The 19100-nt window shown below is 36.6% G+C and overlaps 1 protein-coding gene across 3 annotated transcripts in view; it reads left to right on the plus strand.

Annotated features, from left to right (window-relative positions):
- The window catches only part of PPA2 (pyrophosphatase (inorganic) 2), a 98134-nt gene that overhangs the window by 77289 nt on the left and 1745 nt on the right, over positions 1-19100 (plus strand). For all 3 annotated transcript variants that reach the window (XM_027543913.1, XM_027543912.1, XM_027543914.1), the window contains one exon: positions 5816-5885. In XM_027543913.1, the coding sequence (XP_027399714.1) occupies positions 5816-5885 (70 nt within the window). The remainder of the gene's footprint in view (positions 1-5815; positions 5886-19100) is intronic.

Genomic DNA, 19100 nt, shown 5'->3' on the forward strand with positions numbered 1-19100 from the left:
CATTTCCTTCTCCAGTGCATTAAAGTGAAAAGTGAAAGTGAAGTTGCTCAGTCATCTCCAACTCTTCATGACCCCATGGACTGCAGCCCACCAGGGTCCTCCACCCATGGGATTTTCCAGGCAAGAGTACTGGAGTGGGGTCCCATTGCCTTCGATTACCAAACCTTCCCACCTTCCTTTTTTACCTGTTCTCTCCATGTAAATAGGTTTAAGTCTGAACTGAAGGCAGTGTTTATCACAGTAGTTCTCTCACACAGTGTATATAGTACAGCGCAGTTACCTAGGGAAACCATCAGAAAGCTCAAGTTTGTTGTCCTCTTCTTTAAATCTGGTGAATTAGGATCTTTGAGGAGAAGGATCTAAGTATCAGTATGTTTTAGAAGCTCTCTGGCTTCTGATGAGCCATTTGCTTAAAAACTATAAATCTAAATTTTTCAGAGAACAGACAATTGGTCCCTCTTGCCACGCAGCCTCATTTCCCATCACTTTTTGCCTTTTATTTCATGTTCCAGTAACTTAGAACCACCTGTCACTCCTCACAACTCCGTGCTTTTATTGATCTCTGGGGCATTTCTCATTTTGTCTCCTTTGCCATGATTTTCTTCTCACTTCTTAAACTGGCTGGCTTACTCATCTGTTAAGACTTTGTTTTGACTTCGCTTTCTCTGGGAAACTTTCCCTCATCCTAGCCTTGTGCTCACTAAGGTGCCATTATACCTAGCTAAAGTGCTATTCCTTGCCCTGCTGTATAGTCTTATCACTGCATTTATTCATTAACTGCTTGTTTTATGAATTTGTCTCCTCTGGAGTATAATTTCCTCAAACGTAGATGAATGAATAAAGATGCCGTATTCTTCTTTATATTCTTCATAAATATTCATATTTATATTCTACATGCCTGGCATGTAATAGCCACTCAGTAAATACATGTTGGAGTGATTGTTGGATAATATTTTAAAGTAAAAAAATATATGTTGTGTTTTAAGTCCAGTAGTAACTCTTCTGTTTCTAGGAGCCCTGCATTTACTAAATTACTTAATTCTCTTTTTCCAAATAAGTTTTATTGTTGTTGTTTTTATTCTTTTTCCCCACTGCTTACTGTTTACTCTGGAAGCTGCATAGTTTTTTTAGCAGGGATAATTAAGTTATTGCTGTTTTTACTGAAAGCAACTTGAAATTCTCTGGAGGAAAAATACAGTTTTTGTCATTTGGTTTTATTACTCTTCAACTCTTCTCAGATTCTCTTTAATCACGATTTATATATCTACTTTATTCTTAAGAAATCAGGACTGAACTCTTCATTTCACCAGTTTGTTTTATGTCACTGATCATTATTCTGATCCAGATTTTTCAAGTTTTGACTGATTCTCAGCTGCCCTTCTAATTATAAAACTGCTTTAATTTCTTTACTTATAATTGTTTTATATTGTAGCTACTCTGTTTAACATCATCTTTACAAGACATACCATTAGATTTATCTTTGAAAAATACAGATGTGATCGTCATTTTTGTGCTTAAAATCTTCTTGCGACTCTCTTCAATTATAGGATCTAATCCAGCTCTTCTCTGTATTAAACATTGTGTCTAAACCGACTTTTCCAGCCTCATGTTCTTTTCCTCCTCTTTCATTGTCTTTCCTCCATGAATGCCTGCTCAGTCGTCAAAAAAAGCAGTTGAGATGTTACTTCTGCAAAGTGGTTTCATTTGTTATGTGCATGATTAACTATACCCTCACTGTGTTCTCATATCGCTGCTTTCCACACATCTAGGTAGAACTTGGAGTCCGTTTTATTACTTTTTTTATGGTCTAAATTGAGTTTGTATTTTAGCCCAAGTGATAGGACTTGGCACATAGTAGGTAGTTTGAACATGCTTACTGAATGAAAAAATTATATAAATATTTATATGACATTTTCAATATATGTATATATGTTTTTTCATATATATGTATATATATTGTTTCAAATTATTTAAGTCTTGAAGCTGTTTCTACCTTTCCAGAGAAAGATACATTTAGTCCATATATAGCTCCAGTTCTTTTAGCTTTATGTAGATTTACATCAATGCTAGTTTTCTTCAATGAACTCTGGAGGTTATGGTCCCAAATCATCATCGTCATTCGTATCTCTTTAAATCTTCTCTCTCCTTTGTCCTTGACTGTTTTGCTTTAGAAAGAAAAACCTTGACCAGTCTGAATCTTGGACCGTGTCCTTGGGGATGAGTGTGGGCCTTTGTCTGATTTGATTGTCTTGAAGAAAATAATTTTCTCTTCACTAAAATTCCATATTGTTGGTCCTGTAAATTTCATCTTTTAGATATTTTTTATTATTTGCAGGTAATTTTCTCTTTCTGTTTCTTTTTATTTAATCACTAATTTTCCTTATTATGTATCTGTTAATTTTTTTATTATTTGTAAGTGAAATTTGGTTTGTTGTGCACAGAAATTTTGATGTTGTTGATCTTTTGGGCTAGTATGTCTGCTTGTTTTGGTCAGCAAATGATGTAGTCAGCAAAGGCTATACAATGATTATAAATTTAGAGCAAAATATTGAATGTCTTACTATTAAAAGGAAAGCAGCACATTCTTCCTTGTGATGATGATGATGATTTTTGGCTGCACTACATAGCATGTGGGATCTTAGTTTCTCAGCCAGCAGTCAAACCTGTGGCCCTTAACCACTGGACTGCCAAGGAAGTTCCCCTGCATCTTTATTTTTAATCTCATTTATAGTAAGCACCATCAGTTTAGTCATCTTTCCTTGAAGGGATTGTACTGCTTTTCCTCCCGTAGGGCATAGACATAGCTAGAAAGAACCCTGAATATTTTAATGTCCAGGGAGGTTCCATGGTTCAGTATTGTGGCCCCAGCATTTAAAAATGTCCTAAATATGTTGGTATAAGAATAATTTTTTTAATCAATCAATAAATATGAATCAGTATAAATTTTTATATAAGGGCCAGTTCAGAGGAAATAAAAATATTTCTTGATAACTTGCCTTTTATCATACCTTCAAACATCCAAAGTAAATCCTGAGGAAAGCATATCGCAACCCAGGTTTTATTCTTCATTAACTAGAAGGTTATTAGTGAGGAAGGTGGCACTATTTGTAGCAATAAAATGCTATTATTATTGTTGTTGTTATTGTTGTGGTTACTATTGCAGCAATAGTTACAAGGGGCTTTGTTACTTCTTATCTCTCCTCTTTTGTGTGTTATATATTATGCAAGAGTCTCCTAAGTCCATTTGTATATACCTTCCATTTCATGCCTAAAACAGCCATGCTAATAATTTGTCCAGGGTGAAAAATGGCAAAGCCTATTGACTTTCCTAGGTTTTACTGGTTACTTGTCGAGATATTTTATTGGGGATATTTTTTAACTTACTCGGTTTTTAAAATTTACAGTACTGGCTTAAATATTTTTTCTTGCCTAACATTTCTGTTGATGGCTTTGCTTTGTTGTGGGAGTAGAAGTTTACTTTAGAAATAGGTTATCAGGTTTAACAGATAAAAATATAGGATACCCACTCAAATCTAAATTTCAGACTTTAAATGTCTCATGTAATACTTGGGGCATATTTATACAAAAAATAACTTGCTGTTTATCTGAATTTCAGACTTAACTGGATTTTCTGTATTTTATCTGACAGCCATTTTTACAGAAGACTCCCTTTTCTCTCATCATCGTTTTCCCAGAATCCCCACTGAATGTTTCCCTTTGGTGTAGTTATAATGTTAAAAACCTTGTGGTGTTGTTGTTCAGTTGCTAAGTTGTGCCCGACTCTTTGTGACCCCATGAACTGCAGCATGCCAGGCTTCTCTGTCCTTCACTGTCTCCCTGAATTTGCTCAGACTCATGTCCATTGAGTCAGTGATGCCATCCAACCATCTCATCCTCTGTCACCTCCTTCTCCTCTTGCCCTCAGTCTTTCCCAGCATCAGGGTCTTTTCCCATGAATCAGCTCTTCACATCAGGTGGCCAAAGTACTGGAGCTTCAGCATCAGTTTTTCCAGTGAATATTCATTATTTATTTCCTTTAGAATTGACTGATTTGATCTCCTTGCTGTCTAAGGAACTCTCAGGAGTCTTCCCCAGTACAACAGTTCAAAAGCATCAATTCTTTGGTGATCAGCCTTCTTTATGGTCCAACTCTCCCACCTGCACATGACTACTGGAAAAACCATAGCTTTGACTAGACAGACCTTTGTCGGCAAAGTGGTATCTCTGCTTTTTAATATACTGTCTAGGTTTGTCACAGCTATTCTTCCAAGGAGTAAGCATCTTTTAATTTTGTGGCTGCAGTCACTGTCTGCATTGATTTTGGAGCCCAAGAAAATGACACTGTTTCCACATTTTACCCATCTGTTTGCCATGAAGTGAATAGGACTGGATGCCATGTGTATATACGTAAGACCTTATGTATAGCATATTCATTATACACCATGCTTTCTTCAGAGGAGTAGCACTTAAGACTTTGCAGTGTCTGTTTTTTTGCCTTGTTCCTTTTAAATTTAGATTTTCTTTAGAGAAATATCTCACTTATAAGACCTTACCTTTTTCAGTTTTTAGCTTACTTAAACAAGGGCTGTGGAGAAGAGAGTAGTTTATTCTTAAAGATGATAATGCCAGCTTTCATCAAACATCAACATTCATGCAAGGAATGAAAACAAATTCCACACTGAGTCTGAGTACAAAGCAAAATGACCACTTTCATAATCACTGTGTATCCAGTATCTGATTATAGACATATGTAGTTTAAAAGATAAATAGCTAGACAGATCTTTTTATCATATATGTCCCAGAATATTTCACAAAGCCATCGCCAAAATAAATTTGATAATGTGTATGCCTAAGATCTACTTGGGGAGCCTGTGTATGTATGTGTGTGTGTGTTTCATCTATTAATTATCTCCCTTAGGGATCTGCTAATCATTTATTTCTTCAATTTTGAAAAAATTAATTTGGTTTTAACTCCCTTCTCTACTACCTTTTTCTGGATCCACTTTAATCTGATTTCTTTGATGAAATTTTTTTAAAAATCAGACTTAAAAAGTTTGACGGGAGTAATGCCTATGCTTTCATCTGGGAAGTAAGGAAGACGTGGTGGGCGGCATACTTGTGGAGAGAGTAGGCTGGTCCGCACTGTGTTTGAAGGCTCTGGCCTCACAGAACCTTCTCTGACCGTGGGAGGAGCTGCTGTCCGTGCCTTGCTGCACTTGCGTACCTGCACAGAAGCTCAGTCTTGGTGTCATGTGGCTTCCTCTCACCACTCTGAGCTCAGCCTTTCATACCTGTCTGAGCCTCTACAGTGTTTACCACCTCACTTAAAGGAAAATTCTTCCTTATGATCCTCGATCTGTGGGTCAAATTTGTTTCTCTTTTCTTCAGTAACGGTGAAGGGTAGTGGAATGCCTTTTACATATACCAGAGTAGTATTTACATTTGTATACTATCATTTGGTTTTTTTTTCAAGTTCTGAAGAGTGCAATGCTGTGGAACACTCTCTAACTTTGCCTGAAGGAATGTACAAGACTCTCATTTGTCCTAATTTATATTCATGCAGGTTCTTTTTTAGGATATCTTAATCACATTCCTACAGTGCTGTAGCATTCTACATTAGAAGATCCCTTGTCTCCTTTTGAGGTGGGATTAGAGGGGCGAGAGAGAGAGTGTGTGTGTTACCAAGTGAGATCTGGAGACTCTGTAACTATTGGCTGGGATCATACACTTAAATGTAAAGTGTTTGAGAATTGGTTTTATTTTTGGTAATTGCTCCTTTTTTATCCTAACAGTTATATTCTCTTTTCCTCTCCAGCACAAATGTGCAGGTATGTGATAGCCCTTTCCATTGCTCTCAAGAGGAAGCAAGATCATTAGTTGAATCGGTAAGCAACAGATGTCCAAAGCATCCTTTATTCTAGTAAATGTCATGGGGAAGTCTAACAGAAATTCTGAAAAATCTATCAGTGAAATGTATCATATCTTTTGGGGAGGATAACATTAAAAACTAACATTAAAATTATTTTGTATCCAAGGAATTTAGATTTCAAACTTGTTACTGTTGTTCTGTTTTCTGAAGTACATTAACCATGTAACTAATTTCATATGATACTATTTTTCACCAGTTTATTATTGTTTAAATCCATTAGTGCTCCTCTGCACTAACCTGTCCTCACAAGTTATCCACTCAGTGTCTAAATTGTGACTGGCTGCTGGCATGGGTGCATTTTGTCTCAAGAAAAAAAAAAAGTTTCTTTTCCTTTTTTTTTCCATTTAGTTTGGTTACCTCACAAACTTTCCTTCTCTAAGGAGAATATCTTCAGGTTTTTACAGGTCTTAGTGATAATGCTGCCTTGAGGCAACTGAATTTATTAGTAAAGTAATACTTGACTTGGAGACCACTAAATAAGAAAATTCAAATTCAGATAATCAAGTAATATTGCTGTGTAAAGCATGTTCAGGAGTGATCTTAGGCTAGAAATCCCATCTATAAATTAAAGGTTTCTGGGGTTTTTTCCTTAAACTAATTATCAGATAGAAAACTAGTGAGTTTAGCTCTTTACTTCAGGACCAACAAAAATGTTTACTCACAATGGCTGCTTTGAATTGTTTTTCACTAATTAATCAGCTGTTTAATTATTGCCTACTATGTGTGGTTAGATTCTAGGTACTGGAGATGCAGTATTACAGAGAAGATACAAAAACCTGTCCTCGTATAGCTAACATTCTAGTTGCAGTGATGGATAATAAATACTCAAGTGAAATATAAAGTGTTTCTGAATGTGATAAATGCAGTGATGAAAAATGAGCCAGGGAAGAGGGGATACAGTGCCTGGAGTCGGGGGTGGGGCGGGCACTGTAGTGCCTAGGAAGCAGTGGGGGATAGCCGCATGAACCGAGAACTGACCTGAATCTAGATTTGTAGATGGTCAGGGACTATGCCATGTGACTGTCTGAACAAAGAGCATTCCACACCGCAGACCGAAGGCCATGAGGCAAGTGGGTGCTTGATGTGTTCACGAAACACCCAAGAAACCACAGTGACTGGTGGAGTAGGGGAGTCTAGGGGAGAAAGGAGGAGCTGAGATCAAAAATGTTTGGTCTAGGGTGAAAATGGAGGCAAATTATTATGAAAGACCTTGTGGAAAACACCCTGTAAAGATTATTTTAAGAATTTCATTTCTTATTCTGAATAAGATGGAACCATTGAAAGGTTTTGAGCAAAGGTATGATATAATGATATGATCTGACTTAGATTTTAACAAGATCACTCCGGCTGTGTTGGCAAGAATGGGCTCCAGGGAGGCAAGGAAGGTTCAGGAGAGCCCTGATAATCATGCACGCTACAATGTCAGTTTATTTTCTCCAAGTTTTCAGCTTTGTATCTGTGTCAATTACATTCTGAACTTAGTTCTCATTTATTATTCTTTAAGAAAAAAATAGAGGAAAACAAGTTAATAACTTTTTATCTTTATTCATGTAGTCTCCCCTTAATCTCAGATTAAGACCATTCCACTTTATGGGACTTCACTGGTGGTCCAGTGGCTAAGACACCACACTCCCAATGCAGGAGACCGGAGTTTGATCCCTGGTCAGGAAACTAGATCCCACGTGCAGCTAAAAAAAGAAAAAAGACTATTCCTTTTTAGTTTCAAATTTATAAATGCTAGGTATAACAGACTTGTTTTGAAGTTAGCTGCAAGATGAAAGTTTCTGTCTTACATCTTAAAAAAAAAAAAAAAAATTCCTAACATTTTAGTAGGGAAAGTCCTCTTAAAATAATTGGAGAACATGGATATGATCTAGGTAATTAGATATGGGGGACAAGATTAGAATTCAGAAACATTAACATCCAGATTTAATTATATGGTTTGGTAGCTTTGCTCTGTTTCATAATGATGAAGAAGGTGCTATGCTGATTTTTCACTGAGAAAGCTGTAGTAGAAAATAAAAATGCAGAGAAAGCAGTCCTTCATCAGCTCTAGTGAAAATTACTGTATATGGGATTTCACCACTAAAAATTTGTAAGTCAAAGAATTGCTCTTTTAGCAGCCTCATTAGTGATTTTGGAGCTCAGATTAGGTAACATTTAGTCAAGAGGATTTTATCAGCTTGTAATAATGAAATTTTTTGTAGTCAGAGCATTTTGACTTGGCATTTTATCTCTTCCCTGGTAGCTCAGCTGGTAAAGAATCCGCCTGCAATGCAGGAGACCCCAGTTTGATTCCTGGGTTGGAAAGATCCCCTGGAAAAGGGATAGGGTACCCACTCCAGTATTCTTGGGCTTCCATGGTGGCTCAGCTGGTAAAGAATCCACCTCAGCTGGTAAAGAATCCGCCTTCAATGCGGATTTGATCCGCATTGATGGGATCTTCAATGGGTTCGATCCCTGGGTTGGGAAGACCCCCTGGAGAAGGGAATGGCTACCCGCTCCAGTATTCTGGCCTGGAGAATTCCATGGACTGTGTATAGTCCATGGGGTCGTAGAGTCAGACATGACTGAGCGACTTTCACTTTATATCTTCAAAACCACATTGAGATGTTTGAATCAGCATTGCTTAGGTATAGATTCCCATATCTCTCTATTGCTATATACTGAATGTTGCACTGACTTCAAAGGACTGTCAACTTTTATTTGTCTTTTGCTTGCTCAGAATAACTTAAGACATCACAGTCATCCATCAAATTTGATCATATTCATACCACATCAATCCTGGGCCTATATGGAAACAAACTATAACCCCAAGGTTTATTAGTGGGCTTAGAATAAGCGAACTCATTCTTACAGGTTAATCAACTTAGGTAATATTATCTTAAGATAGATTTGAAGATGTTAAATGAGTCTGATCAGATCAGATCAGATCAGTTGCTCAGTCGTGTCCGACTCTTTGCGACCCCATGAATCGCAGCACACCAGGCCTCCCTGTCCATCACCAACTCCCGGAGTTCACTCAGACTCACGTCCATCAAGTCAGTGATGCCATCCAGCCATCTCATCCTCTGTCGTCCCCTTCTCCTCTTGCCCCCAATCTCTCCCAGCATCAGAGTCTTTTCCAATGAGTCAACTCTTCACATGAGGTGGCCAAAGTACTGGAGTTTCAGCTTTAGCATCATTCCTTCCAAAGAAATCCCAGGGCTGATCTCCTTAGGCCACAAAAAGAGTTGGAAAAAAAATGCTAAGGAGTTGAGGTAATGCAAACCACGTTCTCTGTCAGTAGTATAACACAGTTACCAATCAGTTAAAAAATATTAAAAGAAAAAATCCAAAATCCTTGTTGTTTGGAAACTAAAAACACTACTATATGTCATGCCAAAAAAATGAATTGTAACAAATTATAAAATATTTAAAATGAATAACTAAATCATTCTGTGTCAAAACTTGCATGATGCTGCAAAAACAGTTTTTTTAAATATACAGCAGAAATAAAGAAAGTTGAGAGGCTAAATGTTCAACTCAAGAATTTCTGTTTTTTTCCTGTCTTTTCACATTATCGGAAAGAAAGTTATATAGGGTAGAGCAAATATTTAATGAAATAGAAAACAAGGAGATATGGAAAGGATCTGTTAAAACAGCAGCTGGGTTTTCGTCATATAGAGCTGACAACATGGACAGACTTAATTCCCTGGTGGCTCAGTCGGTCAGGAGTCCGCCTGCAGTGCAGGAGACCCGGGTTCAATCCCTGGGTGGGGAAGAGCCCCCAGAGAAGGAAATGGCAACCCATTCCAATATTCTTACCTGGAGAATCTCATGGACAGAGGAGCCTGGGGGGCTACAGTCCACTGAGTCACAAGAGTCGAACACAACTTAGCGACTAAACCACCATTATAGGAAGGACTGTGAAAGAGAGAAGACATAAATAACAATATCCAAAATTAAAACAAAGACATTACAGACATAGGAGGTTTATAGGTGATCAGAAAGGAATACTCCAAGTTGCTTTTGGCAATACCTTTCTAAACATAGATGAATTGCCAGTCTTGTTTAAAATATAAATAACTACGTTAAATCAAGAACAGACAGACAACCCAAATAGACTTATCAACAGTTCAAGAGAATACTTAGTTATGAAAATGACAGTATCTCCCATGTTAATTAAAGAAGTCAATCTGTTTTTATAAGAATTCCAATAGGATTTTCACTGAACTTGGTAAGATAATCCTAAAGTTTATATGAAATATTAAAGGGGCAGGGATAACCTAAAGAAGACTGATAAATTTAAACAAAGTTTTTTTAATCTGTAAACAGTTAAAGATACCACAGAATAAGTTAAAAGATATGCCACTGATTGGAAGATCTTTGCATGATGTGACAAAAGGATTAACAATTTATTCAAATCAACAGGAAGAAAATAACCCAGTAGGGGGGAAATGGGCAAGCAGTATGAATGGGCAACTCACAAGAGAGGGTATTTACGTTACCAGAAAACATGTGAAAATTTGCTCTATTTCTGCAGTGATCAGTGAAATCAAACTTAAGACACAGTGCAATTTCATGGTTATCAGATTGGCCAGCATTTTTAAGTGTTTTTAAACATGTGGAAAGGAGACCTCTCATACTAGTTGATGCACTTGCGGGAGTATAAATTAGTATAACTACCTTGAAAAGCAGTTAAGTAATTTCTAGTATGGTTGAAGGTGCTTATAACCCACTACTCTGAAGTTACCTTTCTAGATATACATTCTATAGAGACACTAATACCTGTCTTTTTATAATCAGACATGGGCAAGTTGGAAACTGAACAAATGCCTGTCAATAGAAAACTGGGTAGATAAACTGTAGTATACTTATACAGTGGAATACTATACCATAGGTAAAATGTGTGAAATAAAACTATGTAACTCCACATGGATAAAATCTGAAAGTGTAGTGTTGGGTGAAAAAATGTTTGCAACATTGTGTGTATTGTTGAAATAAATTTTAAAACACTCCAAGTAGCACGATAGATTTTTAGTGAATATAAACAGACATGTTTTTCACATTTTTAAAACATAAATAAGAACAATAAATACTGGTTTCAGCCAGTGTTCCTCCTAGTGGTTAGGAGAAGTTACTTCTGAGAAGGAATAAAAATAAATAAGGTTTTTATTTTTGATGAATAGGGAGAAAAAGAGACTTCAGTTATAAAGTTTCTGAAATAACAAAATGTTAACTCTAAAAAAAATCCAGAGAATAGATATTTGTTATAATGGTCTTTACATTTTCTGTGTTTTTGTAGTATTTAATAATTAACAGAATTTGAATGCCCAGAAAAAAAAATAATGAAACCAAAACTTTATTCTTTGTGAAGACCAGCAAAATTGATAACCTTTTAGCCAGAATGATCAGGAAAGAAAAGAGAAGACAAATCTTTAATGTCAGGAATGAGACGAGTGACATCACTACTGATTTGGGAGATAATAGGAGAACAGTCAAATGGCACCACACTCCAGTACTCTTGCCTGGAAAATCCCATGGACGGAGGAGCCTGGTGCAGGGCAGTCCATGGGGTCGCTAGGAGTCAGACACGACTGAGCGACTTCACTTTCACTTTTCACTTTCATGCATTGGAGAAGGAAATGGCAACCCACTCCAGTGTTCTTGCCTGGAGAATCCCAGGGACGGCGGAGCCTGGTGGGCTGCTGTCTATGGGGTCGCACAGAGTCGGACACGACTGAAGTGACTTAGCAGCAGCAGCAGCAGCAGGAGAACAGTAGAGAAATATTAGAAAAACTTTGCATCAGTTAATTTCAGAATTTGGATGAAACTGGACAGATTCCTTGAAATACATAAAATACCAAAGCTAACTGAAGAAGAAATAGGTGTAAACAAATTAAATCTGTACTTAAAATATCTTTCTGTAAACACAACTCTGGGCCTTGACTCCTGCTACTTTTATTCAGCATTTACCAAAGGTTCTAGCCAGTACAGTAAGGCATTAAAAAGAAGGAAAGGCATACAGGTTGTAAAGCGAGATGCATGAATGTCTATATTGAATATTCAATAAAATGAACCTAAAAGCTATTATAATAAGTGATTTTAGCAAGGTTGCAGGATTCAGGCTCAGTATACAGTAAACAGTTGTGTTTTTATGTATTAGCAACAAAAATTAGAAACTAAAAATAAATACATTATTTATAATGGCTTCAAAAATGTGAAACACCAGAATAAATCTGGGAAAAAAATATATGAAGTTCCTGAACCCTGAAAACTATCACATATAGCCCATAGATGTAGAACTAAATAAATGGGAAAATATTTCATGTTCATGATTTGGAAGACTCAATATTGTTATGATGTCAATTCTTTAATTGATCTGCAGGTTTAATGCAGTATCAATCAGATTTCAATACACTTTTTTTGTAGAAATCAGCAAACCCATGTATGTAAATACTAAGGACCTAGAATTAGACTCAATAACTTTGTGAGAACAAGGTTAGAATACTAATTCTACCTGACTTACAGTCATTTTACACAACTACAGTAATGAAAAGAGTGTAGTAATGGTGTAAAACTACAGAAGAGATCACTGAAAACAAGTCCACAGATAGACCTACATATATGTAGATAACTGATTTTTGAAGTAATAATCTTTTCAACAAATAGTTCGTGAACAGTTGATTATTCCATATGGGGGAAAAAAACACACTTTAATCCATACATTGCACTATGTATTATAATTCTCTAAAGTGTATCCTAGGACAAAATTTAAAACAGAAAACTAAACCAATTTTGACCTTGGGTTAGTTAGGCAAGATTTCTTAGATATAACACTAACTTCAGTTCAATTCAGTTCAGTTGCTCAGTCGTGTCTGACTCTTTGCAACCCCATGAACTGCAGCATGCCAGGCCTCCCTGTCCATCACCAACTCCTGGAGTCCACCCAAACCCATGTCCATTGAGTCGATTATGCCATCCAAGTATCTGACCCTCTGTCGTGCCCTTCTCCTCCTGCCCTCAATCTTTCCCAGCATCAGGGTCTTTTCAAATGAGTCAGTTCTGTGCATGAGGTAGCCAAAGTGTTGAAGTTTCAGCTTCAGCATCAGTCTTTCCAGTGAATATTCAGGGTTGATTTCCTTTAGAATGGACTGGTTGGATCTCCTTGCACTCCAAGTACAATCTGTTTTGTTTAAATGTTAAGTTGAACTTCATAAAAATTAATTTTTTTTCTGTAAATGACACTCTTAGGAGAATGAAAATAAGCTACGTGCTGCAAGAAAATGTTTGAAAGTTGTATGCCTGATAAAGGGACTTGTATCTAGAACTTAAAGAATCCTCATAATTGAATAATAAGAAAACAAAACATCACCCTCCCACCACAAAAACTGCAAAACATACGAATGGCTACTTTGCCAAAGAAGGTATGCTGAAAACAGGAGATGATGCTCAACTTTACCAGTCATTGGGAGGATGTGTATCTGCAAACCAAAAACCAAACTGGAGATCCCACACCCTGCTTGTTGGGATGCAAAATGGTAAAACTACTTTGGGAAACAGTTTGGCATTTTCTTAGAAAGTTAAACATATACCTACCATATGATCTAGCCACTTCACTCTTAATTAGATATTTCCCCAATAGAAATGGAAGTCTTTGTTCATACAGAGACTTATTTATGGTGGCTTTATTTGTAATAGACAAAAATTGGAAACAAACCATATTTCTATCAATAGAAATAAATTGTGGTATATTCGTATGAGGAAATACTCAGCCATAAAAAGAAATGAATTACTGATACATGCTATGACATGGCTGAATTAAAGAAAAATTATATGGAATAGAAAAAGGCAGATATACATGTATTATACCGTTTATAATTTTAGAATTTGCAGACACTAATGTATACTGACACAGAACAGGTGATTGGTTGGAGGGATTACAATCACTTACAGGGATGGAAGGGACTTGGGATTGATAGTGACTATGATTATTATCTTAATAGTGTTAATGGTTTCATGAGTATGTGTGTGTGTGTACATGTCAAAACTTATCAAACCGTACACTATAAATGTGTGCAGTTTATCCCATGTCAGTTTTGGTTCAGCAAAACTTCAAGGAAAAAAAATTGTTTTCTGGAATCAGATTGCCTGCATCCAAATCCCAACTCCTATTCACAGTTGGAAACAAATTGCTTAACTTATTTATGCCTTGGTTTCCTTATTTATAAAATAAGGAACTAATAATAGTATCTTCCTTGTACTGAGGGCTGTTGTGGAGAACTGAATTAGGTAGTCCAGGTAAAATGGAGAGCAGCTAGAAAGTATTAATTAAATATTGGGGTTTATTGTCCCTATTGTATTAATAGTATTGTTGAACTAATTTGACCACGGAGAGAAGCCCCTTCTTGAATATTTTTTGAGTATTCCAGCCTCTTCACTACTTCCAGTGATGAAGAGAGCACTTCTTCATGAGGTATCCCATTCCATTAATGCATGAGCAGTGGAAGAGTCAACCTAGTTTAATTATTGTATGAAAAGTAGTCTTTTTTCAGAGACTTAACAGAAAGGATTAGGAGAAAGAGTGAGTTAATGTGCACAACATAACAACTCAGTGTAGTACTTAACCATTATCCTGTCTGGGAATTTCTTGCCCTAAAATTCTCCCACACACTTCTTTCTGTTCAAGTACTTTCCTTGTATTCTGCTCTCTCTGGAAATGGACACCCTCTGGGCAGCATGCAAAGTTGGGAGAAGTTTGAATTAGGTTATTTGGTAAGAACTTAGTATGCGCTGATTATAGTTACTTTACTGGAAGGAAAAAAACCCAAAGTTTCAACTTTGTGAGATTCTGCACACAATCTCAGCGCACATAGGACTGAGAGAACCAGACCCACTGCAGTGGGATCCTGGCCTAGCCTCAGACCCTACGCAGCCCGGTGGCCACAGAGATTTAAAGCTGTTAGAATCTGCAATTCAGGCCAAAGAGAATCAGTAACCATACTCCTGCCTAGCTGCAGGGACCCAGTCCTGTGATACTGTGGACCTTTAGATCACAGCAGTGATGGAAAACTTCCCAAAAGGGGAAAGACGTCTAAAACTGGGAGGATAGAACACCTCCCAGGGAAGTCTTGGCTGTCTCAGTCTGACTTGTTTTCACCTTCGCCTGACCAGACTTCCACTGTAAGCTGTTTCTGGAGTGCAAATCTGGAGCACAGCAAGCTAGGAGATGACAATGCTGATGTGCATGGAGACATGGAGAGGAGTGCATTGAAGGAAAAAAGTGAGGGGAAATTTCAAGTTTAATTAAAAGTATTATTCTGACTACCTTGGGTAGATCTTATTTATTCAGTAAATCAGCATGTCCACAGTGCTGTGTGAAATTTTGGATGGTCATTTTATATTTGAGGTAAAGACTTCTTAGCTGAATTGTAAAGAGCAGTGCATTCAGGAGACCAGGGCCTTAGAAGGAGTTCCAATGGCATTTAACGCCATCAATATATACTCCAGCCGTCTCTCATCACTAAAGTTTACCAGCAGTCTTATAAATTGCATGTTTGTGTTTACATACTAAATCAAGGATGAATCCAGATGAAGGACTTTATAAATCCATCATCAAGTGTCTCATGTGAGTGTGAGTCTTTTTTTAAAAAAAATTCACATCAAAGCCATATTTAGGTTTTTCTTGAAGTCCACAACAAAGATAATCGATAGACCAGGTAGTTTAGAAGTGTGTATTTTGGGGTTCTGTGGCCTAACAGGAAATTACCAGTGAGTGAATATTGTTAAATAGTTTCAAATATGAGGAGTGATAACCAGCAGAATAATGTTGCAGTTCATTAGAGTTGTTGGATAGGACTTTTAGCTGCGTGCTTCTCAGATGATCTCCTTTGGGCATGCCCTTCATCTCTGCTTAGAGCTACTGAGGATGGCAGCCACAGTTTCCTTGCACATCTCAGAACAAGATGACCATCCTTGGCGTCTGGTTGTTGAAATCAAGCCAACTCAGAACTAAGTTCTGAAGTCAGTCTGACTGGGAGGTTCTCTTATCTGGACTGCTTGGACTGCCTCTGCAAGAGACCTTCCCTCTGGGGCACTCACTTTACATCTCTATCAAAGAGGACTGTGTTTCCCTTTAGAGGGGAGACTTTTTGTGGGTGTGATTTTTCTAATGAGGTCACACCACAATATTCATGCCATACAGATCTCTCTTACTTGTGATTCTGAAAATAAGCATCTTTGTGGCAGTTCACTATTAAAAAAACTTTAAATAAGGTATTTTCTTGATAAATCCAGATCCGATTCTAGTCACCTTATATCTCCTTCTTCATTTTCCTTTTTTGCTTAAAAGCTTCACTGCATTACCACTCAAAGATCAACAAAGAAGGTGAAAGTAAAATAGAATTTTAGCCAATTGTATATGTTCATGAAAGGAAGAGAACATTTATTAAACTTAGACAAACTTAAAATACTCTTACATTTTGTTTATGGATAAATAAGAACTGGTCATGTTTTATTGACTCATAAATCAGAAAAGAAATTGTGAAAACAAAGTGAATGTACTTCCAGTTACCAAATAGGTGAATCATGGGATGAAGTGTACAACAAGGGGAATATGGTCAGTATCATTGTAATATCTTTGTGTGATGAAAAATGGTAACTAGATTAATCGTGGTGACTATTTTGTAATGTATAGAAATACCAAATCACTATATTGTGTGCCAGGAACTAACATAGTGTGGTAGGTCATTCATCACTCATAGAAAAAGAGATCAGATTTGTGGTTGCCAGAGGTGGAAAGTGAGAGGAGGAAGAATTAAATGAAGGCAGCAAAAGGTACAAACCTCCAGTTAGAAGTAAGTACTAGAGATATAATGTAAAGCATGATAAATATAGTTAATAGTGCTATATGTTATATGTGAAAGTTGTTAAGAGGGTAAATCCTGGAACTCCCCTGGTAGTTCAGTGATTAAGACTTCTTCCATTGCAGGGTGTATGGGTTTGATCCCTGGTTGGGGGGCTAAGATCCCACATGCCTCATGGCCAAAGGGAACAAAACCATAAAATAGAAGCAATATTGTATTAAATTCAATAAAGACTGTAAAAATGGTCTGTATAAAAAAATCTTTTAAAAAAGTAAATCTTGAGAAAAAATTATTTAATTTTGTATCTATATGATAATGATGGATGTTCACTAAACATATTGTGGTAATCATTTCATGATGTAGATTAAATCATTATACTGTACACCTTAAACTTATACAATGCTGCATCTCAGTTATATCTCAATAAAACTGTAAGAAGAAAAACATGAATATAGAGTAATTGCTTTATGAACCATGGAAACAAAATGCCAGGAGAGAATACCCAAGGTAATGTCATTCAACTGAAACCCTACTGCACTTGAATGAAAAACCAGAAGCTTTTTTCTTTTTAATTTTGAATCCTTCTAATAGAGTAAAAGAATATCAATTCTCATATCATGTAGTAAAGCAAGATTTTATGTTGGTTGAGTGTATCATATTTATTAATTTGAACAAATGTAACCTACAGGTGAAAATGCTTTCACAAGGATCCAGTGGGACTATCTGAAGGAGTAAAAAGCAGTTGTATTAAAGTTATATTAATTTAACATGAAGTTTATACATGAATAGGGACAGAGGCCAGAGTAAGCCTTCTTTGGTTGATTAAAAGAGTAATATTTCGGTAATGAAAACACTAGATTTGTCTGAAAGAAATTAAAGAAATGATTATTCGTGAGAAATATTTTTGGAGCCTGAAAGGAGAGGAGATCGCATGTTTAGAATGGGTGCATATTGTGGCTCAGTTGGTAAAGAATCTGCCTGCAATGCGGGAGACCTGGGTTCAATCCCTGGGTTGGGAAGGTCCCCTGGAGAAGGGAAAAGCTACCCAATCCAGTGTTCTGGCCTGGAGAATTCCATGGACTGTATAGTCCATAGGGTCACAAGGAGTTGGACATGACTAAGCAGCTTTCACTCACTCACTCATAAAGCAATTCATTTTCCTGGAGAATTTATCTTCGATGAGTAGAGGGTGCCCACATTCATCCCCTATAGAGAAATTAGGAGAAGGAAGTAACTGAAAATCCTCCCTTTATTTCTTACAAGGCAAATGTAGTGATGGTGACTCCTGGGAGTGAGGGTTGGGATTAGGTCACTTTACAGTGTAGCTCTGTGCATTTTTGTTGTTGCTGTTCTTCCATTTTCTGTAAGTGTTATGTTTAAGAATCAATTTAATGTTGCTCTCCCTTTTGGCATATATTAATATTATTATAGAAAAATGTGAAAAAACTTTATTCCCAGACTTTCATAGTTATTGTCTCTGAGTGTTATGGTTCGTTTTCTTTGACAAAATGGGGCTTTATACATTCTGAATATATTCTACCAACCAAGAAATTTATTTTAAGAGTAAATAAATAAAAAGTTCTTAGAATTATCTTTTAAATGTAATGATAAATGTTTTAGTTAGAATAGTTTGTTCATTTCTTTTCTGTAATGCTTTTTAGGTTGAATACTCAGGTGTGTGGTACATGGTTCCTTTGGTACATTTGCCACTGACCTCAAATATCAGCCTCTTTCCCCCCGAGGCTGAGCAGATTGAGAGAATTAGAACTTGATGATTAAACTTGAAATCTGAAAAGTGTGTTATAAAATCAGAGTGGTGGTTATTCCTCAGGGAGAAGAGCCTATGATTGGGGAAGTGCCTGGCATGTTCCATTTCTTGACTTGGGTGATGGTTACATAGATTTTATTCTAATATTTTGGAGCTTTCTGCATTCTTTTCTGTGAGTAATAGATCTCCCAATAAAGTTTGAGGAAAAAAAAAAAAACAAACTTTAAAAATGTATTCATAATTAGGAAAAAATCTTATATCTCAGAAAAACTTTTCTTTCAATCTTGTCTACCACAGATTATATCTATTCTAAGAATCTTGGCACAGTCATCAAAATAGAAAAATTAATTTAAATACTCTAGCACTCATGCACATGTGTGCTTGACAAAGAAGCACACACACTATTTAGCTGTCTAAATAGCTAAATTTAGCTGTGTGTGCTTCTTTGCACATGTGCATGCATGTCCATGAACGTGTGTGTCGGATTTTTATTCTAAAGCCCCAGCCAGGGAAGCAACTGAAGGAAAATGTCTCTTCATATTCTCAGTAGTTCCCA

The sequence above is a fragment of the Bos indicus x Bos taurus genome, chromosome 6, assembly GCF_003369695.1.
Source record: "Bos indicus x Bos taurus breed Angus x Brahman F1 hybrid chromosome 6, Bos_hybrid_MaternalHap_v2.0, whole genome shotgun sequence".
Lineage (NCBI taxonomy): Eukaryota > Metazoa > Chordata > Mammalia > Artiodactyla > Bovidae > Bos > Bos indicus x Bos taurus.